Source organism: Idiotropiscis lumnitzeri, chromosome 12, assembly GCF_059441095.1.
Source record: "Idiotropiscis lumnitzeri isolate Australia: NSW breed Sydney's pygmy pipehorse chromosome 12, RoL_Ilum_1.0, whole genome shotgun sequence".
Classification (NCBI taxonomy): Eukaryota; Metazoa; Chordata; class Actinopteri; order Syngnathiformes; family Syngnathidae; genus Idiotropiscis; species Idiotropiscis lumnitzeri.
In genome coordinates, this window is record NC_142402.1 from 11,286,928 (window position 1) to 11,313,212 (window position 26,285).

Genomic DNA, 26,285 nt, shown 5'->3' on the forward strand with positions numbered 1-26,285 from the left:
TCATCTGTAGTTTTAAGTTGTAATATCACAAATGACCACTAGAAGGCAGCCATGTCTCAGGTGCGCTGACACTGGCTGGGTCTTAAACTGCATACTACTACAACGTCAGTAGGCCATTTGCAGTTTTGGAATGATATGCACCCTGTACCTCATTTGTTAAAAATTGAGTGAGTTGATTTTTGCGGGAAAAAAAGTTCTTGCACCTGTTGTTACTTTCTTGTTCATTAGTTTTGGTCCATCCTGGAATGGTAATTTTTATGCAAGAGAACCCTTCCAACTGGAACAAAGCAAAAAAAAAGAAAACATACTATTTGTGGTTATTTTGCTCACTTCAAACTCTATGTTGTTGGTTTTGGATAGTGGATCTTTTATACATGTCTTGAATATAAAATGGAATATATTAAGAGCACATATTTTGTCCATATTTAAAATGTCATTTTTGTCATATGTCCGGTTAGGGAGTTTGTGGTCCACTGTGTCCCCCTCACCCAGTAACGCTGATGAAAAATTGTGGCACCCTCCAGCATTTCAAGGGGCCATCCATCCCTCGTCTATGTCATCGAAGAGTAGTCTCCATACCTCAAGAAGTTCACGTGTGTGTTGTAGTCATCATCATCCACTTGAACAAATCGACGTCTCCTTTTTCTCTAGTGGTCTTTTCTCGTCCACATCCCTGAGTTATCTAATCTTGTTCAAAGATGTTCTCAGTGGCGTCCACTCTTATAGGTGCTGACTGCCTCCCCCTCAACTAGATGTCACATGTCCCCTCTTCAGAAATAAGTGGTTTCGATTAAGAAAATAGGAAGAGCAGTTTTTTTTTCCCCGCTTACTAATTAATAATTTACAAAAGTGAGGGAATAAATTAGAACGTCAAGTTGAACTGGGTAATTAGCACTTTACTTTAGTAAGTACTGAATTCATTTAGAGTTCAAGGCAGCAAAAATAATGAGGAAGATGAAGATGACCCTGATTTAAAAAAAAAAAAAAAAAATCAATGACGGCTACATTAATTGCGCAATGAAGAAGTCAAAACATGGGAGCGTTTTGTACAAAAAACCCCAATTATGTATCTTTATTAACATCAAGGTTTGTTTTTTTTTTCCTCTTTTTTCTTACAACTCGAGTGTTCATTCGTTAACAGGTTTTCTTTTGAAATTCCAGTTCTTTATCAACAAATAGAAAAACCAGACGTGTGTGTGTGTGTGTGTGTGTACAACAGGTGGAACCCCTACAGCACGATGCATTCACAAGATTTTAAAATGAACAAAGTAGCCCCCCGCCCCTCAAGGCCCACCTCCCAATACACCCACCACCGCCACTTTAGACGTGTGCTTGTGGTGGCCATCTTGGCAGAAGGTGTGTGGGTGGGTGCATGTCGACAACAGGGGGGGGTCGTGTGCTGCGTTATGTCCATTTTTTTTTTTTTTGTATTTTTGTGTCGATGGAACAGTACATACGGCAAGAACAAGCTGTGTGTACACCTATGCATCATTGTACATATATATATAATCATATATATTTATATATATATTTATATTTATAGTTCTATTTCTGTATAAAATAAGATCAATTGTGTTTGTGTGTGTCACGTCCGGGAGGAATGGTCCATTCTGTACAAAGGCCTTTTTGCAGACGAACACCCAAAAAGTCATGTGCTTTGCTTTCCTGTACACACTCGTTTTCATCGTCTGCAGGCTGATCTCAGCAATAGTTTAGCATTAGCCGCTTTGTGCTCGTCCTCAAGGAAATAGCAAGTGAAAAGGCAGTTTTCTTTTTTTTTTTATCGTGGTCATTAGCCCCCCCCCCCCCCCCCCCGTCGTCATCCTGACTAAATCCCGAACGCGCAATAACAACGCTAACAAGCGGCCAGCCCGGAGAAGATTAGCATCTAGCGTCGAAAATGTACCCCTTTAACCCCTTTTTAAAACAATACAAAAAAAAAAAAAAAAAAAAAGGAAAATTAAAAGTAGCGATTATGAAAACAAAGCACTGGCGCCGCGTTAAGACACAATGTTAAAAAAAAAAAAAAAGAATGTGATTAAAAAAAGTAGACTAAACAATAAATGTAATCATTGCAAAAACGAGTGGCGGTACCGCTAGATAGGGGACAGGTGGCGCTGTCGACTGTACAAGCACATAAAAAAAAAAAAAGTCACATGGTTGGTTCCGTCGTCGCACCTCCCTGCAAAGCGACAGGGTTGGGTGGTGTTTTTATGGTGTTTTTTTTTTTTTCTTTCCTCTGGCGTTTGGTGGCGGTGATGGGACACTTGGCACACTCCTGAGGGACTCGGACCTCAGCGCCTGGGGTTACGTTGCATAGTGGTCGAAGCTCCCCAGGTACTCCAGAGCGGCCCGGTAGCACAGCTGGTACTGGTCCTGTCACACAGACACATGTGGTCACTTTCAAACTCACAATAAAATGACACCCCTCAAATACAAGGCTCTTTTTTTTTTAATTCATGAAAAAATAAATGGTTGTCATCTTCTTGACTAAAAGCTGCCCTCAAATACATAATTCATATTTCCTCAAGATAAGTGGTCAACTGTTTCACTTCAACAAATCAGCATTTTTTTCCCTCCTTCAATAACGCTCTATCCTGGTTTGCGATACATTCATGTCTCAAAGAAACACTGCATGCGTCATCACTTTAAATAAATGTCTGCCCTCAAAGAGAACAGACAGAAGACACTCTTCAAATACTCACCTTTTGTTTCCGGTGGTCAAATAATGGCAATATCTGAGTTGCCTCGTCAATTAGAAAAATAAAAGACACGTGCATTCTTGTTGCGACACAAGAATGACTCTCACTCAAGTAATTGGAGGTCAAAGTTCATCCTTCCACAAATATTTGTATTTCTATCCTCAAATAGCAGCCTATGTGTTTTAAGAAGCTGAGGACTTGGGAATTTAAACAAAAAAATTAATTCAATTCTTACCTCGGTCTGCACCATGGCGGGCCGTTGGGTGCGAAGGGTCTTCACGGTCTGGAAGAGGTCCACAACGCCTTCGTACCGCATCCTCTCCAGCACGATGCTGAGCGTGATGAAGACTCCGGTGCGGCCCACCCCGGCACTGAAAAGCACGAGGCCAAGCGTTAGGCCGTCTTTTGCCACATTGCTCCGCGGTTGGGCCGGTTTACAGTTTGCAATCCCGTTCCCACCTGCAGTGCACAGTGATCGGTCCGTCCTGTCCGAACTGTTCCTTGGTCTTGTGCACTTGTCCGATGAAGTCGATGAAGCCCTCCCCGGTCTTGGGCACGCCCTGCTCGGGCCAGTCGGTGAACTGAAACTGGCGGATGGTTCGGGACTGTCCGTCGCGGGCGTCTGTCACCTTGAACTCTCTCAGGATGTACTGCGGCATGTTGTACTCGGCCATGGGGTCCACCACGAAGTACTGGTAGCGGGCTGAGCGCTCAGCAGGCCAATACTGGTGGCACTTCTCCTGTTGCGTGACAAACACACACGCACATTAAACATTTGATTTGGGGTTATATTGAGAAAGGTAAGAACGTACTGCACATAGAAAACTAAAATAAAAAAAATGGTTTCTGTTTCGAATATTTCTGAACAATGTCTCCAGTGTCTACACCAGTGCACAATAATCAAGTCATGGCAGTCTGACATTATTGCAGGGTGTTGTTTCCGCCTCACCCGTCCCATCTCCCGTAGCTTGGTGAGCATGACGACAATGGTGGAGTTGTGCTCCCACAACATTCTCCAGAAGTCCTCCGTGGTCTCGGCCAACGGGCCTTGCGTGGCCAGGTAGGCCTTCTGCTGTCTGCACATACGCACGCAAGCACAACCCAAGCAGCATTAGCAAAAAGCGAAAAACGGTCTAAATGCTTAGCGTTAATTGCATCGTATTGAATCAACTCAATCATTATTTCCCACCATCATCAAATGAAAAGTCATGATAAAAAAAATTATGAATGTGATAAAAACAATGGCGATTTATTGACTAAATTAGATATTAAAGCAGTTAGTCGAGCGAAAAATTGTCATTGCAATAATATTCTCTGTGCACCCTCACTCGTCAAAACGTGGTATTGAGATGAATATTAAGATTGCGGAAGAAAAATATGGCAGAAAAATACACTAATTTATAGCCATCTCATCGAAATACAATACACTACAACTTTATTGATAAGGCATTAAGGCATTTCACAACATGCCCGCAGGCTCGCCTTGACTAGTGGGGGTGCATAGAACATCCATCCATCCATTATCCGCCGCTTATCCGGGGTCGGGTCGCGGAGGCAGCAGCTTCAGCAGGGAAGCCCAGACTTCCCGCTCCCCAGCCAAATCTTCCAGCTCTGCCGGAGGGATGCCGAGGCGTTCCCAGGCCAGCTGGGAGACGTAGTCTCTCCAGCGTGTCCTGGGTCGTCCTCTGGGCCTCCTGCCGGTGGGACACGCCCCCCCAGGGAGGCGTCCAGGAGGCATCCTAAACAGATGCCCGAGCCACCTCATCTGGCTCCTCTCTACGTGGAGGAACAGCGGCTCGACACTGAGCCCCTCCCGGATGGCCGAGCTTCTCACCCTATCTCTAAGGGAGAGCCCAGACACCCTGCGGAGGACCGATCCGCCTGTCGATCTCTCGCTCCGTCCTCCCCTCACTCGTAAACAAGACCCCAAGATACTTAAACTCCTCCACATGGGGCAGGATCTCCTCCCCGACCTGGAGAGGGCACTCCACCCTTTTCCGACTGAGAACCATGGTCTCAGATTTAGAGGTGCTGATCTTCATCCCAACCGCTTCACACTCGGTTGCGAACCGCTCCAGTGAGAGTTGGAGATCACGGCCTGAGGAAGCCAACAGTACCACATCATCTGCGAAAAGCAGAGATGAAATACTGAGGTCACCAAACCGGATCCCCTCATCGCCTCGACTGCGCCTAGAAATTCTGTCCATAAAAGTTATGAACAGAATTGGTGACAAAGGGCAGCCTTGGCGGAGTCCAACCCTCACTGGAAACGAATCCGACTTATTGCCAGCAATGCGGACCAAACCCTGACATCGGTAGTACAGGGACCCAACTGCCCGTATCAAGGGGCTCGGTACCCCGTACTCCCGGAGCACGCTCCACAGAACTCCCCGTGGGACACGGTCGAACGCCTTCTCCAAGTCCACAAAACACATGTAGACTGGTTGGGCGAACTCCCATGCACCCTCAAGGACCCTGTAGAGCATAGGACATATTATTGCAAAGTACATCTTTGATGTGATGTCCAATTAAAAAAAAAAAAAAGAATAAATAAAAAAAAATCCCCACAACCATTTCAATAAAATAATGGAAATTCTAGCTTTGGATTGTATTGTATGGATAAACCAAAATAAAAGTTAAATAATGTATATGTTTACATATCAAATAACTAATCATGATAAAGTTTATAAACAAAACATCCCACCATAATAAATTAAAATGACAAATCACAAAACACCATAACATATAATTATTAATTGAATTAATAAATGTGATATTGAAGTGATTTGAAATACATTCATTTGATTAAATGATAAAAACCAAAGTGAAATAGCTACCTAAAAAAAAAAATGCAGGAACATAAAAACGTAAAATTAAGCATTATTTTTTTTCAAATGTGTAATAGTTAAATTATTTTAATTTAATGTGCCTACTTATAGCTTTTTAATGTACAAAAAAAAACTAAAATAAAAGCCAATTGTAGTCAAGTAGCCGATTTAATGCGTCGTGTTAAGATAAGACTTCGCTGAATCAGGGACATCAGGTTTTAAATATGGAGAAACTCTAATAAAACGCTGTTAACAATTTAAACTGACAATTCTTCCCGTATTTAATTATACACAGTTGTTCCCAATCCAAGGACAAGACTAACATAGCCACCTTGCAGGAGGTAATAAAGCAAACGTTAGCAACGGTGTGCCACAAAGTGTGCACGATGAAAACAAAAATAAATAAAATAAAAAAAATCATCAGTGATCATCGCTTGGCGAGCTTGACAACACAGCTTGAGATGAGCTCATCTGCTGCTGTGCTACGTGACCGCGCCGCTGGCATGCAGTCGCTTGCACGGCCAGCAGGTGGCAGCAGCGCGCCACTGAAGAATTGGGCGCCAACACGCTGACATGTCCACGCAATGCACGTGGACTCAGGCACCCGCCTAAATGAGCCTGTGCGGGTTGCATGTAGCATGCATGCATGTGCATGCGTGCTACACGACTACACGCGCACGGACCCGCACGCGCACACAGAGCAGCTAATGAACGCGCTGCAGGCGAAGTGCTAATGTGGAACCGGGAGATTCGAATTTGCTGAGGGCCCTTTTTGTGCCTTGCACAAATAAAGAAACAACAGATTGTCGCAAGAGGAGAGAGAAGACGCCGAGAGGGGGAATGTTGAAGGAGAGGATGTGAGGGAGGAGATTTCAAGAGATGAATGCGGAGGAAAAGATGAAAGGAGGGTGAGGAGGATGGGGAAGGAGGACTGCAGTTATAATCTATAATTTAATGAAACATCTCCTTGAAATTAATTCAAATGACAGATCAATTATGGTATTCACCCCCCCCCCCAGAAAATCTACAATAATATTAAACTGGATATTTTAAAAAAGTCAAATATTATTTTTCTAAATAGTTCTGATTTGTCCCCAAACCCCCAAATTAAATATACTTAAAATAAATTTCCCCCATCACCGCGTAATAATGGCATAAAAAAATGCAAGGGAACAATTTATTGAATCATTTTAAACATCATGTATTCTCTTCAAACGTGTCATCAAATTAGCCTATTTGCTTCCGGAGATACTGACCGGGGATGGAATTAAGAGAGGAAAACAGAAAGAGGAGGCCAGATGAGCGGAAATGGTAGCAGAGAAAAGATGAGAGGAGGAACAAAGATGAGGAAAAGGGGGAGGAAGGAGGACAATTCTGAAGAGCAGCAGAAAACGGAAAGGTAGGACAGAGGAGAAGAATGAGGAGGAGGAAAAAGAAAAAAAAACCAGAAAGGGAAGATGAATGAAGTGGGCAACCCGATGAGAGGAGAAAGCAGAATGAAGAGCAGACTCGAGACTGCCGCCTTTTTTCAGCGTGTGTGAGAAAGTATTTCATCTGGTCGCGTATGTGCGAGTGCACTCTCTACCTCCTCCAACACCGGCACTGTTTTAGACACTGCTTGAAATTCACAGTTTTTTTTTTCCCGCATTGTGCATCTGCTGACTGCTTTGGAGGCACGCGGATCGCCGACGCGCGCGCAGTTGCTATGTGTGCAACATTTCAGGCTTGACGTCAGTCCACGTTCCACGGTACACGCATTGCTTCCCGCATCGCAGTTGATAAACACAACAGCATGCTCATTTATCATCCTGTGGATGGCAACATATGAAGCATCTTCAGGAGAAAGGTCAAACGGTCTATCAGTTTCCGCTGTCAATATGTTCCCAGCTACTGGGATGCCGTCGGACAGAAAAATAGCCGCCTTTGTGAAATGTGTGATTCTTTTCGTCCCCTTGGTGTCGCTGTCCACATATTGTTCACCATAGAAACGATGACTGTGATGAGTTTAGGTCTGACCCGGTTGAGTGAAATGAAAATGATATCATGGGATCATGCTGCATAGTGATGGTGCCCCAAGATTTTTTTTATTATTTTTTTCCAATTTGAAATTAATAAAAGAGCACCAGCAGCTTCCAGTTTCCCTCCTGCCGCTATCCAGACCAGCATTTATAGATTCCAATTACTTCCAACCGCTGTAGCTGGAGCAGTTTATATTCATTTATCTAACAATGCTTACTTCACCTCGGCGTGCAGTTGATGAGTGAGGGACGACTGTATTTTCAATAGTTCAGAGCCGGTTGATTTTTTTCCGCTTTGACAATTTCACTGTATCGCACCATATTGCAATAAGGGCTTTCTATCGTGTTTTATTATATTCTTTTTACGTCCAGTCTTTATGTACACCACTTGGTTCCAGTTGTGGTTGTTTGTTTTTTTGTTTTTTTTAAAGTGCTCTATATATAAAGTTGAGATGAGAGTCTCAAATATTGCGCCGTGCTCATCCAAGTACACACCGACCTTGCGCAGTCAAACTGCAAATGGCTCATTAAATCTGACATGCTTTGATCGCGTTGCCGTTACTTGGATAACTAGCAAGTCCAAACCTGATAAGTCATTCCTGGTAAAGTTACATTGAACTTGGATGGATGGTAATGCCAATTATTTAAAACTATTATCAACCTCCCAGAAGGAGGCGGAGCCAGAGAGGCTACAACAAGGAAACCAACGGCGTACCTGTAGCCGTCGATGCAGCTGGCGTTGATGTAGTCTGAGCCCTCCACGCCGCGGATGGGCTGCAGGCAGACGCGCGTGGACTCGAAAGGCATGATGTTCACCAGGCGGTTCTTGAACTTGTTGCACGGCAGGTTGGCGCTGATGAAGCGGGACGTGTGGGCCTTGGAGTTGGCCAGGCGCTGAGTGACAAACAATTAGGGAGGGCATTGTGAGAATATTTGGGTTGCTTTCTATTGCACGTGCACGAGCGTGGTAATGAACCGGATAGGATAAGAGAAGTACAGGATGGTAGCAACATGTTACTTCTACTCCATGACATTAAAAATAGACAAAGCAGTTTTGAAAAACGTGATGAAAAACAAAACTGCAAAAGTAATGCTGTCGGCTACGTCAACCAATCGCGACCCTACGTGAGATATTGGTTTAATTCATGCCGTGACCACACTTGTGACTTGAGTCATCTTTCCCCATTCAAACGAATGGAAATATCATTAATTCATTCATTTCATTTCATATATATATATATATATATATTTATAGGTGGAAAAAAAATTACGTAAACACGGTTTGTCATTTTTATGATTACGTCTGCAGTGCATAATTTCCGCTTGATAATTTGACGTTTGTAGCATTTAGCGTAAAAGTACGTTCATACATACTTTCAAATTGACTTTGAATGTATTTGTCAGTCAAACATTTTTGACTCCACATTGCCACTTCCACGATTCTGTAGTTATTGATAACTGATGAGAGAAATCATCATATTCATTATATCGCATATGTGCCCACCCGCGTGTGCCGTGAACCCTTGCCTGGGTTCTTTCTTGTGGCTGTTTTTATTTCGATTGCAAAAGGTGGCTGCTAGTGCATGTTCATTTCAAAGCACTATTTTAAGGAATGTAATATTAACAAAGCGCGTGCACTGAAGTGTGACACAAGCAAGTTGGCACGGCTTTATACAGCAGATGGACTAGCAGGAGCATATACGGACAGTCATGCTCTGCCAGCAGTGTTTGTACTGTGTGTGTGTGTGTGTGTGTGTGAGAGTGTTGTGTGACCCCCAAAGCACACCAACAACACACAATCGCTTGAGCCATGTTTCATTGGCCGGCGCTACTATCACTTCAAACACAATGCATCATGGTCACCACCAGGGCAAATGGCGGAGCTGCGGCGCTGGGAGGCAAAAACAGTGTAATGACATCACACTCGACAGCAGGTGTGTGTCTGTGTGGGTCACCTTGAACAGCGTCTGTTTATGTACGTTTGTTTCTGTGTAGTCACAGCGGTGGACTTGCGATGATGATCACCATAGAACCTATAATACACATTTTCTTTTTCTACAAATAAAATGTCCCCAGCATGGAAACAATCCTTGTCATTGGTCATGTTTACAACTCGATTCCAAATGTTTACAGCTACGATGCATATTTATTTATTTATTTTTGTCATTTTGAGTAGAGAAGGATTTGCCGGCGAATGTCAGTTTGTCACGTGGATTATGAGGGAGCGAAATGCCAATTTGTTGGAAGTTGGACAAGTTTAAGCACCTCACACTCAAGTATGTTTATGTATATGGTATAAACAATGCGTCGCAATCGTGAGAGAATTTGATGCAGTGCATGGAGTGAATGGCGAAGACCGTGAAAAAAAAAAAAAAAAGTCTGACGTGGTGAGTCAGCGTTGCTCGTCTTCTCCTTTCCTCACCTTAAACTCCAACTCCATGGCGGTGACCGTCTCGCCAGGCGGCGGCTGCGTCAGCTTCTGAATGTGTGCATAGAGGTTGCGCGCCGGCACCTCCGTGTTGCCGCACGTGGCCGCCTCCAGCAGCGCCTCGTGGATGAAGATGTACTGGTCCTCGGTCTGTACCATGTAGTTGCGCTGGGCTCGCATGCACGTCACGTGGCCGTAGATGTCCACCGACTTCTCGTGCTTCATGCGCTCCAGCATGGCGTCAATCACGATGAAGCAACCGGTGCGGCCCACGCCCGCGCTGAATGGCAAAATAACCACTTTAGTCGACTGTATTTTATATTTGTATCAAGCCTGGGCAAAGACAGTCGGAATTGACTCAAAATCTGCACGCTAGCATGTTCTGATTCCCACCTGCAGTGCACCACCATGGGCCCGGCATCCGGCGGGTTGCAGGCCTTGACGCGTCTCAAAAAGGCCAAGATGGGAGTCGGGTATTCGGGCACGCCGTGGTCAGGCCAGGCCATAAACTGAAACTGCCGCAGCTCTCTCTTCTCACTCGAACCATTCTGCGAAAAGAGAGAATGACGTTCCAGCTGGACGTAATTGCAAGGAAAAAAAAAAACGTATCGTGCTGGGCTGAAATGCTCCCGACAGTTAAAGGTCAAAGCGCTTTAATGACATTCGTCGACGTTCATTTGAAAAGCCCCGGCGGTTTAATTGTCACGTATTCCTCGCTATTCCTCACAAAGGTCTCGAGTGGAGTCACTCCCAGGGCTGTGATCGCCACGTGGCTGAAGGTGGAGATAAGGTGCGGAGCTTTGAATTAAACCCCCACTCGCAGTTCCTTGGAAAAAAAAAAAAGTTTTGTGAGAATTGTCTTTGGACGTTGATTGAATCCGAGAACCGTCTCAAGCTGGAGTGGCTTTAATCCGCACAGATAATTGTGTTTTGAAAAGAACCAAAAGGAAATAAAGGATGCTGCATCATGCCTACCGTTAAATGTGTCATCCAAAAACAAAGAATTGCATTTTTAATTACATTTTTTTTTTTACCAAGGAACAATGGTTAACTCTCAGAGGTTTAAAACAAATAAATGAGTGAAGTAAAGCATTCTAGCAATTAACGCTGCAAGCAGCCATGAATTTGTGGAGTTGAGTTATTAACGTATTCTGTCTTACGTTGAGTCATCAACCTTGGTTGGCATCCACACGCGAGGACAAAAACACAAATTCTGCACGATTTAGCGTCACCTCAATGTCATGGATCAAAATATTTTGGAGCCGTCAGTTTTTGAAGGACGTCCCAAAAATGTTTACAACATTAACATACATTTCGAAGCAGAAACAAAGTGAGCGATCTGACAAGGTGAGTTCGTCAAGCTGTTTTCTCCAAGTGATGAAAATTGGTCATGGAAACACTTTATTATCGCATGAACAAAATGAAAAAAAAATGGCAACTTAAAACAAGAGTTCGACTCACGATCGAAATGCCACCCAAATGTCATGTTTCTCAGTTTCGTCCAAATTCCAGCTCCATCAATTTGGTGACACCTAACGACTAAGACGCATACATTTTTATCGAACTGATAGCGCCGGTAAAAATTTGGTGAGTTTTTAGAGGATAGGAAAGCCCTCAAAATGGCGATCTCTCCGACAAAAGCAGGAAATGAATTCAAGAAACTTTGTAGCCATGCTCTGCTCACGCATAATGATGAAAATTCAAATTAGTCGCCGGCTCGTGTCACCACTTTGGAGAAGCCACGGTTCAAATTGGAAGCAAATTGGACAAGCTCATCTTTGAAGGACCTCTAAAAATGGGTAAAATTACCCGAAAATGGTGCTCGAAACAAAATGGCAGACTTCCTGTGTCATGTCAAGCATCAAAAATCAAATTCTTGGCGATTCTGTGTCCCATAACTGCCCAGTATTATGTGCTTCAAATTTGGTGACAGCATCTAAGGAGCCCTGGAGTTGGTCCAAGTCACCCTAAAAAGACGACTTCAAACACAAATGGCCGCCTTGGCCAACAAAAAGTAAAAGTTCACTGCAGTACCTTGTAGAGCGCAAAAGTGCGGACGCTGTAAGTGGCCAACTCCACCGTGTCCAGCATGGTGACCTGGATCATGCCGTAGGTCTCGGTTCCTCGCGCCGGCCAGTACTGGTCACACTTCACCTGGCGGGTTGAAGAAGGAAGAGGAGGCGGGCTGTCAGAGAAGAGTGCGGCGTTGAGAGCAGAGCGCCGAGCCGCGCTGATTAACGAGGTGGGAACATTAGAGGGGTCGGATCAGAGGCGACGCATACTGTCTCATTAAAAGCTGAAGACTCAGCATCCACCAAAACAGGAATGCACTCTCTCACCTCGCGCGTGTGTGAAGTGCACTTCAAAAGGCCACTTTGTCTTTTAGAAGCCTGTGATCATTTGCAATGAGCTAATTGTCAGGTGGCTCGCAGGCCTTTGTCATGTCCGCTTTTAGCCGAGCCGCACTGCGGACGACGGGCGAGTCTGAGGACGACATGATTTCTCTCCTCTCTGACTTTAATGAGGGGCAGCACGTCGCGCCTCGTGGTCGCCACGTCTGCTTCACAGTTCTGAGTGTGTGGGCTTTGCGTGTTCTCTCCGTTGTCACACTTTTCCAAAACATGCATGTTAGGTTTATTGAAAACTGGAAATTGTCTGGAGGTGTGAATATGAGTGTGAATGCTTGTTTGTCTACATGGCAAGTGGCTGGCGACCAATTCAGATGGGATTGGCTCCAGCTCATTCGAGACTGTAATATGAGGACAAGAATATGGATTGCGATGAATGAGGAAAGGCTCCATTGAGTGGACATGACCAATAAGAGTGGTTTGGATTTGAAAAATGTGATATTTTTCAGACCTCATTTTCGATAATATAATTACTACTAGTAACAGTAATTATATACTCTTCTAAGATTTTTTTTGGAGCTTCGGAGTGTACTAATGATAGACATACCCAGCACATCTAATAAATTCAAATAAGTTAAACTGGTTTCAAGAGCTGAATTTTCCAAATATCCATGGATTGCCACCAAATGTACATTTCTCCCAAAAAGAGCTGCTTCAAAACAAAAAGGCAGACTTGGGGCTCATGAGACTTTATTTTTGTAGATGTACTCGTGATAGACACACCTAACAAATTGGCTGCTGCCAAGTGGAATTGGCTCCTCGGGCTGAATTGTGTAAATATTGTTCGGGATGCTAACCAAAATGGCAGCTTTCATGTATGTTTTCCACCATAGGTTTTTCTTTTTTTCTTACCATCCCAAAAAGAAAACTAGTTTCTGGCCCCGGGGATGCATTTTCTGAGTGTCTCAGGTGTTGCTATCAAATGTAACCTCCTCAAATGAGGCCAAAATGTCTGCTTCAAAATTAAATTGTTTCTTTTTGGCATGCCTTATTGAGACTTTTTTGTGAGTCTACTCATAATAGACATGCCAATCAAAATTTCACGACATTAAGTCAAACTGGCTTATAAAGCCGAATTAAAATAACAAAAAAAAGAAATAAAAAAATAATCCAGGGGTTCTACGTTTCTTTAAATGCGCCAACAAAGCTTCCCAACCAGGACGAACACCTGTGCCTTATTTACCGATCTGTGCCCTGAGTTTTGTCAATGTTATTCATATTTCCGTGTAATCTGTAAACTCTTTGAGTGGCCACGTAACAGGGAAGCGAGGGAACACTTCAACTTCCGCAACTCCAGCTATCGACCGGGTTAACCCGCGAGGGAAGCAACTATTAGGTCAGCCATACGAAGACTGCGGCAAAGAGCTGACATTCTCTTGCGGTGTATGCTGCCAATAGACAAACAAAATGCAGTCAAATCATAAACTCTCTGATGATTTCATTTCCTGCCCGGTGGCAGGTTCCATTACAGGGGAAAGTGCAGTGAGAGATGGAGACTTGCTTGCATTGCAAACATCTGGATTAGCAGTCAGGCCGGGGATGACAATCTCAATGTTACGCGGCACACACACGCACGCACATTGCAGGTTTCCTATCACCTGCTTATGCTTTGAACCTCACGCTGGCCTGAGCACACCTCTTATCTGCTGCATCGCAACAAAATGGCTCAGGGAAATGGTCTGAAATGAGCCGAAATGGCCGCTTCAAGGCAAAATGGCAGACTCTTTGTGAGTCTCCCCATGATAAACACACATGAAATGTCATTTTGCTGAGTGAAACTGGCCTCATTGTTTTATATCACAATTCTATCGATATCACGATAGTCAACATAATTATGAGTGTGCTGTTAGCAAAATGTTTATTTGCTAATTCAAGTTGGTTGGTATGACGATTTTCTCCATTACTTTACACATTTGCCTCCTTTCATCGACAGAGGGGGGGAAAAAGTGTTGCTATCATTCAGTGATTTAATTATTAATTAGTTATTATGCAATTAATTATCAGTGCGTAGTCAAGAGTTGAGTACTCGCGCTGCTGTCGATCTGAAAAAAAAAAAAGGTGTTATCGAATACCCCCAAGTAATTTGTAGTCCCGTATTTTCACATTTTCAAGCTATTCTTGTTTTTTTTTTTTTTTTTATCTAATAGTTATTTAGAAAAAAATTCCTACTATTTTTTTCATAATTATGGTGAAAGATCATTTGATGAAATTGTCATACAAAAAATTTCCCAAGCGGAAAAATTGTTCTCCAACTACAGCGAGGAACATTAAAATGATGACTCAAATGATTGACTTGTTAGTCATTTCAAACATGGCCTGTGCGGGTAATAAAGGTTTTACGACGGCGACAAATTGACTTTACGTTACACTTCCTCTGCACGGTGGTCTTAATGCGGTGGCAAGGTGAGAAAGGCGCAGCGTGTGATTGAGCGCACAATAAACACGCGCTTATGTATGACGGAGTGGGCTCTGCTTTGAAAAGCGTGTCCGCCAATTTGCCTAAATGAGTGATGGCCTCGGGAGCTGCTAAATTAAAACATACGATGTTATGTTGCTGTCGAGTGCTTACCTGACAAACGCGCTCGTTGTATTCATATTTATACTGATGGATGGAACGGAACTGCGGGTAATTATTTTTCCTTCCTTCAAGGCTTCCTTGTAACTTGTAACTGATTGTTATGTGAAGGTTATATTTTGAAAAACTTTCCCAGCATTATTTTTTTGGTGTGTCTTTTATAGGTTGGCTTTATTTTTGGAAGCGGGCAAATGTTGGGTGAAAATCCTCTTAACTTCAACTTAAAAGAGTCCCCCCCCCTCTCTCTCTTTCCGTCGTCTCAAGGGCCAAACGCAGGCAGGGAGCATAAACACCAGCCGCAAAGTCGACGGTGGCTGCAAAAAACATATTAGTATTATGTGTGTGTAGTGGTAATGAATGAAGAATGTAATTCTCATTATTATGGAAATCCGTCGGGCAGACAGGTGCAGCAGGAACAGATTTAGAGAAACTTTGGGAACGATGGCGTCTGCAAACTGACTTTGATCAGGCTGACAAATCCAGCTGAGCGCAAGCAGGCGGCAAATAAAGGAAGGTCTGTATGCAGAAGCGACTGGTGGAGTGTATATTGAGGGATCATCTGACAATTGAGGTTTTCATTAAGAGGCCCCGCCAAGGTTAAGTTATGTTCGACGCCTTTATTATTAAGCGGGATTACGCGAAACCACCGACTTGGCAGATGCTGTGACATTTCTAAGTATTTTATTACATTTCATTACATTCATTTTAATGAAAACATCCTGGTGTGACACCCTTTGTTCTTGTTTAATCAAAAATGTTGCATTTTTCTAAATATTTGTGTAATTTTTTAAATTTTTTTTATCAGATATTTTTGCATTATTTTCTGATATTTTGGTATTATTTCAAACTAGATAATTTTTAAAAATTCTTTTTCCATTTTTACTTTTTAAAATAATATTTGCATATTTTAACAAACATTTCAGTATTTATCATTTAATAAATGGTTTGAAATTGGTTGAATAATTTTCTAATATTTCTTGGGGCTGAAATTTGTCATTATTAACAGAATATTTGAGTAGTTTTAATTTCCAACTTTTTCACTGAATATTGCTTTATATTTTTTTAATTCTTCAATTAATAGTTTGTATTGTTTTCATATTTCCTAATCTCTTATTTCAAATTACTTGGTTAAATATTTTTCATCTTTTTTTTTTTTTTTTAGTATTTAGTCTAATTGTTGTCAACATTTTATTATGTAATATTGTAGAATTTTGCATTAAAGATTTTATAGTTCTCACCTAATATGTTTGTATTTCTCTTTTTTTTCCCAACTGATATTTTGTATTATCAGGTCAAATATTTTTGTTTCATTTTTTTTTTTCATTTATGGTAAATATAAAATAATCTAAATCCAAATCCATACAAATATTGTTGGATGTTTTCCATTTTTTTTAAATTTTTTATTTTGTTGTATTTTTTTACCGTTTTTATATTTTGCAAATGCTTTCCATGAGTCGGTCGCCCATCCTTACCCGAGACTTCTCCTCCAGACGCGTCATCATGACGATGGTGCTGGAGCGCTGCTCCCACACCATCCTCCAGAAGTCGCTGAGCGTCTCAGGCAGCGGTCCCTGTGTGGCGATGTAGGCGTTCTGCTTCCGGTAGCCGTCAATGTAGTTGGCGTTGATGTAGTCGCTACCTGGGACCGCTGGGAAGCAGGAGAATATTTCAGGCTACATTTCCCTGAGTGGTTGTGAGGCAGCCGCTGTCTTTGTGTTTATGTTCTCACCGTCGACGGAGGTGAGCACCACCCTGGAGTGGTCGTAGGCGATGACGTTGGCATAGCGGTTCTTTGGTTTGTTCACTTCCATGTTGGAGTTCTCCCAGGTGAATTGCTGGCCCGGATCGATGGACTAGGGAGGAAGGAATGTCAAGCATTAGCATAGCGTTGTCAGTAGGGGGCGGCACAAAACATGATACGGTATCAATATATTGACAGAAGATATTCAAGGTTAGTTCCAGCTTTACAACTCTACTGTTATGTTGGTTTCTCAGAAAATGCAAGAATCCTCCTGGGTCAATTTGACCTGCCACATTTTAATTTACGACATTATTGAGCATTGCAATCCACAATCAAACAAAGTACTTGATTCCACTTTCAAAGACACTATATATTTTTTAAGTTCAATTTGAACAGCAATTAAAGGAGGACAAGCCCCAAGATGGTCCATTTTTCACTAACAAGCTCAGTTTATAATTTTTTTAAACAGTAAAATAAAATCAGATCTCATTTTCTTTCTTTTTTTTTTTCTCTGTTCATAGTGGAGAAATTAGGAAACTAGTGACGATTTGCAAAAGGCCGACTTTTAATGAGCAATATGGCCACGCCCCCCCCTCTCCATTCTCTCTCCATGTTTCGGCGAGTCATGGAAGGGACCGATTACAAACTCTCCATTGGAAATCATTGTACTTTCATTGCTTATAACGTCCAAAAACAGTGATCAATTGGCACCAAAATTCATGTGGACATCCCTACCTATGACCACTTCAACATATCAAAAAGGATTTACCTCTCCGTGGCGGATTTATCAGAGAATGAGGAAATGTGGAAGTGAGCAGAGGTACATAGATTATGCAGTTCGGGCGAGGCACACTGCTTCTGTGTTGAGCACGGTGAGGACGCACGGCATAAAAGCGCCAGTCGGGGTATTTACAGAGACTGACGTGGGAATGAGTAGACGTGCACATTTATTTGGATGAGGATTTTTTTTCGACTGCAGGCGATGTAACTACAACGCTTTATTATTATTATTTGCATTATGCTTTTATTACTAGAAAAGGAAAAAAAACTTTTATACATTGCTGTTCTGTCTGTTTCTGAGGGAAAAGCAATAATGCTCCCGTGTTAATTTGACCTAGGGCATGTTTAATTATCCACAGGTGTCAGATCCAAGAACAAAATGCCAATAAATGATGTTTTATATCTCATTAATTCTACTACTCACCATTTCAATCAATATTTAGTGGATGACCTCTCCCGCTTCATGGTTCAAGGAGGTCAACTCACTTCTTTTCACTTCTGTATTCATCAATACGTTAAAACCGCTTTTATGATCAAATAAGTAGAATGAACCATTTTCTTTGTGATTGCAAAGCAGAAGTTTCATACTTGAAAAACTAATTTTATTATAAATGTTTATTAAATGTTTACATTTTACCATGGGTCAATTTGACCCGCAAAATATCACGGGTTTGAATGGACAAATATTTTTCTAAAGGAAAAAAAAAATGTTTCCAAGAAGTGTTTTTGTAATCAAATAAATGTTTTCAAATATTTTTTAAGTTTTAACGGGGCAATTTGACCCACAAGATAAAAGGAGTTTAAGAGACAACAGCGATTTTCTAGGCATAAACCATCCCGTTCCATTGCACTCTGAAAAAAATAACATTGGTCAACACATTTTTTACTACCGGGAAATTATTTAATCAGAGATGCAAGTTAACTTTTTTTTTCTCTCTAGCATATCAGGTTTTCATAATAATAATTATAATAACTATAATATGTACTCGAGTACTATAATTGGTCATGTTTATTATTTAATGGTTAGCTTCAGCAACAGGTGAAATGCTTTTCTTAAGCATCCTAGCTAGAAATTACAACACCTTGTAAAATTCATATAATTAACTTTTATAGGTCAAACTTACAAAAAAAATGATCTGCTAGAAACAAATTACATTTTTAAATCAGCGTCAAAAACACATTAAAGGACACAAAAAAAATCTTACAAATTTGCTGTTGATCAGTGTAATCAAATAACTGACGGAAGGGCGACTTCAGTATGCGTGGACATTTTTTTTTTTTTTTTAAGATGTCGTTCGCAGACTCCCCTTGGTTGGATTTGCCAGGTGTGAGGTTCCAGTGGGGGGAATTAGCGAAGGAGCTTCTGAAGCACACCCGCTGGCGGACGATCAATAGCAAATAACATGAGACCGGGTGACATTATCGAGGCGGGGGGTAGGATGTTGTCGCACATCCCGGGCTGATCAATATGTATGCGGTCTGACGTGTTCTGGGGGGACGTCGGGAGGTTTGGCAATGCAACGTCAGCATCAGAATTGTCGGAGTTAAAAGATGTGGCGGCACGGTGCTTGATGGTTAGCACGCCTGCCTCAGTGTTGCGAGGGTTTTGGTTTGAATCTCAGCTGTGTGGAGTTTACATGCTCTTTCCATGCTTGTGCGGGTTTTCTGAGGTTTCTCTTTATGTGCCTCTAGATTAACTGACGACTAGTCCAGGATGTGCCCTCGAATTGGCAAAATTAATATTGGTTAGATTTTTGTATATAGAATCTAGAAAATGGATCAAGTGCTCCTGAGTAATTGCCATCAATGTGCCCACAAAGATTAGGCGTAAACCAATGACTGCACTTGTTTTCTTTTCATCTACTTTCAGTTAAAAATGGCCGAAACGGCGAGCAGAGGGTAGTGGTGACAAAGTGCCACGAGCGTTGTCGTGTGGCGCGCGGGCTGGCGCACCATCTGCCGGGCCACGGAAGTGCTCTAATCGTTGTATCCTCCATTTGCTGGTCATCGCCTGCCTGCCGTCGGAGCGATCCGCTTCCTGGCCAGCCTCCGGGTCGTTTACACAAACATGCTGCGAGGGCAACATGCTGCTTTGGAGGCTGTTAGCGAGCCATTGTTATTTATTTACAGATAATAAGACCGCTGCTTTCTCGTACAGTACGCACTCGCAATGTCTCCACGTTTGGGTTACACTTAATGTTTGGTTTTTTTTTAACTCTAAAAGGTGTTAAAGTGCTTTGGGTACCTTGACGTTAGAAAAGCTCACTTACCTTATGTAGTAGTTGCTAAAAATATATATATTATGAAGTTGTTAATAAATTGCCCAGTTTGATCTCGCGACAGTTTCTATTTCCATTACAACCCATGAGCGGAAAAAAAACAGTTTCCAAAAAGTAGGAGGAATCTCCTATCGTCCTTCGATCGATCCAACCAATCAATCAGTGGTACCCGTAACAGATGGAAACATCGGAACAAATAAATAAAGAAACAAGAAAAAGAGTATCTTGGCGTTTTTCTGTACACGGGGGACATCTCCGCGCTCTCCAAAGCAATGTGCCACTTTAAATGCTAATTTTCCTTGCCCCTTCTCATCGAGGACGAGAGGTAATCCCTTGCCAGGTTGCATCACAAGATGCGCACATGGAGACGGACGCTGATTGCCTTTGCGTCTTTACCACCTGCTAGTTTTATGGACAAAAAAAAAACAAAAAAAAAAAACAGTACACAGCGGCTTTTAATGTAATTAAGTTGTGTCAGAACGGGATCAAAGCTGCACATCCTTCCTGGAAACACGTGCTTGAAATTGGGGAGTTGTTGTTGTGGGGTATAAAGTGGGGTGGGATGGTGGGGTCAATTACTGGTGAATTTCCACTATTCTATTCCTAGCAGGGCCTGGTCTCCATCGCCAATGCATAGCCATTCACTGAACACCAAAAGTGTTGCTCTTACCTCATACTCCTGGGAGAAGCGCAGGCCGTCATTGGCCTTGAGGTGCTCAATGTGGTCCGCCAGGCCGGCAACCGGAATGGGTGGGTGCTCTCGCATCCCTGAAAAAAGGATGGAAAAAAAAAAATGGGTAAGAACGGGTGGGATGTGGCTGGATGTCACAAGACTGGGTGGGACCATGAGGTGGAGTTGATGCGTCTGTATATGTGACGGCTGATCGATGGCGAGCGAGGACACAGGTGGGTGCGCATGAGTGAGTGTGGGGTAAGAGGCATGCTTCTGTAGATTTGGGGCTCGGGAGAGAGAAAGAGAGAGAGTGAGAACTCCGTAAGTCTCAACGGATCAGTCACACTCTTATTTCACAGGAAGCTAGGGGAAAAAAAAGTAACTGGTCACCAGCCAGAGCTCATTTCTTTGAAAATTTCTCTTCTTACAATAGAGCATCCTTTGGCACAGCCTGGAGCGTCTGGCCTGGATTACTTTCAAACAACCGCGCCGCCCCCCACTCTCCATCCACTCCTGCTGTTTTCTCGAGTTATTGGGGCGATTTATTGCTAATCTGTTCGCGCAAATTCCCCTATGTGCCTTTGATCTTGGCTTAAAACACATCGCCGGGAACCAGCGAGATCACAAAGTCGGACTGGAGTCCATCATCCATCTTGCATGTCACCTTCACACCACTCAAAGATACATTAAAGATGTTCTATTTCACAATAATAAACACTGGGAAATAGCTTGAGATGAAAAAAAAAAAAATCACGAAAACTTGCATAGCGCAGACGCATGCAGGACAACATGTCTTTGAATTGCACATAGCGGTGTTGTCCCACCTTTAGGAAGTGGCCAGGTATTCACCAACATACTTTTTTTCACCAAAGACGGCGGGTTTAGCTGATCTGATACATATTTTTTTTCACTATACGATTAAGCTGGAGCCACCTTGTTATCGAAATCAAACAATTGTTCACGGTCACAAGACGTACAAAATCCTCTCCGGTGATGAGCCACATGCTGCTTCACCAAATCACAAGGTCTTCTGATTGCGTTCTGCAGCCGTCGTGACATTTACGTCAAACACTGAGTCATACAGAAACACAATTGTTTGTATTCAATAGTTTGTGCGAAAATAACCTCGGGTGATGAGTCACATGCTGCTTCATTAAGAATCAGCGTTAACCGATCACATGCCTTCTGTGGGAAATTTCCATTACCACAGGTAACCGAGACCTGCATTGCTTTGCCACCTTTCTGTTCCAGCTTTACTCGGTAAACAAACGCAGTGCAGCTCAGCCTGTGTGGAGCAGGCACCGTGGGTCGTAATACACATTTGCCAGAACGTCCAGCTCGCAAACTCATTTGAAACGTCTTTGGTCCTCAAATTGCCGAGCCGCCCAAAGCACATTGACTGCTAACTGAGACCTCTCCGCGCCATGACACCTGAGCAATGTATCCAATTAAAAGCAGTACATTAACATTAGCCTCTCCGCGGCCAGACATTTTTATAGCCGCGGCTGAAATGAGGACAACGGCGGAAGATAGACGAGCTCGTGTAGAACACGTGTATGCTCGGCTATCCATGAAGTTGCTTCCGTGGAGGGAGCACGGGACCACAGACTGGTGGGGTTGTGATGTGGAGAACATAGAATGGGAGCGAGTGTGAAACACAGTTGACACCTGTTACCACCAAGTAGTACAGTTCGGTACTCATATAGTGGTGCACGGAAGGCCACTAGTTGATTGTTTGATAGAGAATCACCACTACCGGTGACTAAATCACAGGAAAGAACACGGGCCGTGGAATTTGACTAAACTGAACTGTACTGCTGTGGTGGAGGTCTTGAGGGTGGCTTAGGGCGACATAGCAGACTAACTTGGTGTGTTGGGGCTGCGGTGAGAGCTGGGACCTGTGGAAGAAAGGAAAATCATGGAGGAAAAAAAGGAAGGAAGGAAGAAGAAGAAGAGTCGCTCACTGGTAAAGGTACATGTGCAAAAGTATTCATATTTGCTTATTTGGAACATTGAGTGCCAGCCACATGTCCACTCTGTAAACAAACACAGTGCAGCTCGGCCTCTGGCTCGTGGATATCATGGTTATCGTAATGATTTTGGCAGTAGGTTAAATTGGTTAACTCATTAAACAGGAAAATAATGAGACCCAAATAAGTACATGAAAACCTTTTTTTTTTTTTTTATACATAAAAAATGCGACAGAATAATCCGATTGAAAAATTACATTTTCGAGAGAAGTCAATACAACAGAGAGATTACGGTTGAACAAGTATACACACCCTTTTTTTAAGTGGGGATGTCGCTCTGTTCAGAACCAACCAATCACATTTAACTGTTCTGTTGGAGTCGGCTTTCCGGGACATTTTTGTAGTCCCATTTTACAACACACGTCATGGTCCGCAAAGAACGTCCACAGCACAACTCGGAGGCATCAGTCAAGGGAAGGGTACAAAAGAATTTACAATACAAATACAAATGTGATGGCTTATTGCTGAACATCCCCAGTTATAATGAGGGTGTGTACACTTGCGCAACCACACTTTTATTCCCACTCTCAAAAACATTTCATTTTTTTCCAATTGAGCCGTACAAGTTATAGGTTGCATTAATGGCGGAAAAAAGGTTTGGAAATGATTATTTGTTGATCACAAAAAAACTGATAGCTGAACAGGATTGTGTTTACTTTTTCCAGTATATCCACTGTGTGCTAAACAAAGCGACTTGTTGCCGGAGCACTGAACAACAATTACAATCAAGGCAGGAATATTCCCCGCTGTGACACAATCATGTCAAAGAGAGAGAGAAATGGCGGCTGAAGACTCGCACCGCTTGGTGAATATTTGATAATAAACGCCTCTGTCGAGACGGCGCGCGGGAAAAAGACCGAGATAAATGTTGACGTTCCGGGAAAGAAAGGGGGCGTCAGAGAGCGCGAGGAGAAAAAAAAAAAAAAGAGATTATCCAACAGGAGGGAAAATGGAAGACAAAAGGGAAAGAGAGGTGGAGTGGGAGGAGGGGAGAACAGGGATTCTTTAGAGCGGCAGGACTGCTTAATTCCTCTGCAGGGGTTCAAAGGAGCTGTGTGTGTGTGTGTGTGTTGTGTGTGGCGTGTGTGTGCGTGTTTCAATGCGGTCTCTAATAACCTGTGTGAAGGAATGTACACATACACACACGCATTCGTCCATGTGTGTGCGTGTCAGTTCCTGGGTTGACATTTTCTCTCGGCTCCATTGTTCCCTCCAACTAGCTCACCTTGACATCAGAGGCAGCACGTCTCATTACCAGTTGGAGGGGGATGAAAGCAGCTGACGGAGTGGGAGGGCGAGGAAAGCATAGGGGTGGGGAGGAGTAAGGAAGACGAAGGCTGAGGTCGGACACCTCGACTAAACCCTCCCCACTTGGCTCGTGTGCGCCGACAGTGACGGAGCTGGAAACGTTTGGTTTAAGTCGCAGTTTTGCTTTTCAAAAAGGCTACAAAAGGGGAAAAGAGGCTTGCAAGTGAAACATTTCTAAAGCTATGACTCCGTAATGGTGATAGGATTGTGTTGGTTTCAAAGAGGACTGACTGAAAGAAAAGTATTCCCGTATTCCGTGTCTGGAGCCTCCGTTGCGATGGCATGATGCAATGTTTTTAGTTATTGTTGATGTGGACGCACAAGTTGGTGTGGACTGAACTTGCTCGAGACCGCCACTCGACCTTGGTCCGCTATTGCCTGCACTGATAGTGACAGAGCTGAAAATGATCCGTTTATGTCTTAGTTTTGTCTCTCAAAAAAAGGTTACAAAGGGGGAAAAAAAGCCCGGCTTGGAGTTGAAATGCATTTCTAAAGCTGTGAGTCAGCAACCGTGACGGGATTGTGTCAGTTTCAAAAAGGAGTTTGCGCTGTCTGAAGCCTGAGCCGGAAATTATTTTGAAGTTTGTTTTAAATCAAACTGTACTTTGAGCCCCCCCCCCAGCCCTCCTTGGAGTGGATCACATGAGTGGGACCAAGACCTTCTGCATTCGCTGGTCTTGTGGTTCCGAGCGACCCAAGCGTGGTTCGCATGTGACTCGAAAGCTTTCCAACCTCGTTACGTTTATAGTCTGCACAAACAGCAAATTGCAGCGGTTGGTTTAAAGTTTTGAAAATCAAATGTCAGCAACGCTGATATGATTGTGCTGGTTTTAAATTTGACTGACTGAAAGAGGAGTTTTGTCTGAACCGATCCTGGGATATTGTTTTTTTTTTTTTTTGCTGGCATTTTAATGGAACTGTAGTTGGTGGTCTCAGTTTGCGCATGACGTGAAAGCAATTCCATCCAAATATTTTGGATTTCACTCACATTTAAGACTAGGCGAGCATAGACAATGATAAACGACGGCGAATTCAGGTTCACCATCTCGGGATTCGTCGCTGTCATAGGAACGAAACGTCGTTCCAAAGTCTCGACTTCTTGAGGCAACAATTTTGACGATAGCATTGGCAGTTAACAGGAAAAAGCTAGGCGTTACTTATATGCTTCTGCCAAGCATGCAAATCATGAAGGTGAAATAGTTTTTGGTTAGACTGTTGCCTTTCACGTTTAGCATATTGTCCTTAAGCACCCTTCAGGACGCAAACAAGTCGTGCTCATAAGGTGCGCGTTTGACTTTTAGTTAGGAACAAACACCAGCTTTGAATTGCTTTCTGTTTTTTTTTTTTAGTCACTTTAGTCACTTTTCAGCAACCATCTCCCAATTGACATTCTCGCGTCTGATAAGAGAAGCGAGTGAGTCTGGAACGCAATTTCTATGCTGCTAACACAAAAAATGAACTAAGGGTCACATAGAGACTATTCACAAATCTATCAACTCATTCGGAATCAGATAAAGTGAATCCGTTCTCTTGCAAGTCCACTCTGACACGGTCCATTCATTTCAGCTCAAGTGAAAATGCTGCACGGGAAACAGTTTTGTCTCGTCCTACGTGGGACATGTCGTCAAATCTTATTTTTTGATACGCTTTTAAAATTTGGACTCGTCATTTAATTGCACTGCGTTGACACATCCACACCCCGCAGGGCGAAGCGAACGCAACCATATGTCGACGACATGCATAATGGGCCAAAAGGGGGGTGGGAATGTTTGTTTCCTACCTGGCGTCTGGTAGTTGAGTCGTCTCATCTCAACAGGGTCAGAGGAGTTGGCCAGCAGGGAGTCTTTCACTCCACCCGAGTGCTCGTCCTTGGGCAGGGGCGACGCCCGCTTCCTGGGGAGAGAGACAAACAACAACAAGACAGCATTAAAGGGGCGTCCCACTGCGAGGCAGCGATTCATCCACTTAAGTGGAAAATGACGACATGATTGAGAGTGACAATGATTTCTCTCCTCAATGAGAAACAGAAAACTGGATCTGGCAACTTCATCAGGTGTCGCTTCGTAATTGCCGTACCTGGATGGTTAAATACTTCAAAATTAGCAACAAATCTAGGTAATAATAAAAATGATAATAATAATATTGTTGAAGAAATTCCCCAGAGAGCTTCTAGAAATTATTTCTTCTTGACTGAACTTTCTCAGTAAATCATTGTTTGACACATTAGGGCTCGATTGAACTTTCGGTTTGTCTGAACTTCTGGGAGGATTGACTGGACCTCACCAAAGATCAGTTCGTTGGTAAATTTACAGGACATTTTGGTTTCTGACATTAAATCTGAAGTTACTCTTCCTGGATTGATCGCAGTTCATCTGAACTACCGGGGACATACGGTTCTCGCTGAAAGTTTCTTCGAAGGATCCATTTTGTGATAGTTTCCTGGTTGGATCTGTTTGATTAATTCTCACAGATAGATCAGTTGTTGAATAACCTTTCAGGATGTTTTGGAATTGGA

At 43.0% G+C, this 26,285-nt stretch overlaps 1 protein-coding gene across 12 annotated transcripts in view; it reads right to left on the reverse strand.

The window, feature by feature from the left end:
• Window positions 1–1,057: 1,057 nt before the first annotated feature.
• Window positions 1,058–26,285, reverse strand: part of LOC148325912 (receptor-type tyrosine-protein phosphatase F-like) — a 204,106-nt gene continuing 178,878 nt past the window's right edge. For 8 of the 12 annotated variants that reach the window (XM_088310234.1, XM_088310232.1, XM_088310228.1 and 5 more), the window contains 13 exons: window positions 25,551–25,663; window positions 22,298–22,330; window positions 20,430–20,527; window positions 16,689–16,812; window positions 16,432–16,607; window positions 12,011–12,130; window positions 10,370–10,524; window positions 9,971–10,256; window positions 8,264–8,442; window positions 3,652–3,778; window positions 3,162–3,442; window positions 2,938–3,073; window positions 1,058–2,376 (listed from right to left, as the gene is read on the reverse strand). In XM_088310234.1, coding sequence (XP_088166360.1) covers window positions 2,308–2,376; window positions 2,938–3,073; window positions 3,162–3,442; window positions 3,652–3,778; window positions 8,264–8,442; window positions 9,971–10,256; window positions 10,370–10,524; window positions 12,011–12,130; window positions 16,432–16,607; window positions 16,689–16,812; window positions 20,430–20,527; window positions 22,298–22,330; window positions 25,551–25,663 — 1,897 coding nt within the window. In that variant the 3' untranslated portion in view covers window positions 1,058–2,307. The remainder of the gene's footprint in view (window positions 2,377–2,937; window positions 3,074–3,161; window positions 3,443–3,651; window positions 3,779–8,263; window positions 8,443–9,970; window positions 10,257–10,369; window positions 10,525–12,010; window positions 12,131–16,431; window positions 16,608–16,688; window positions 16,813–20,429; window positions 20,528–22,297; window positions 22,331–25,550; window positions 25,664–26,285) is intronic. The other 4 variants (XM_088310230.1, XM_088310237.1, XM_088310236.1 and 1 more) reach the window with 1 other exon arrangement.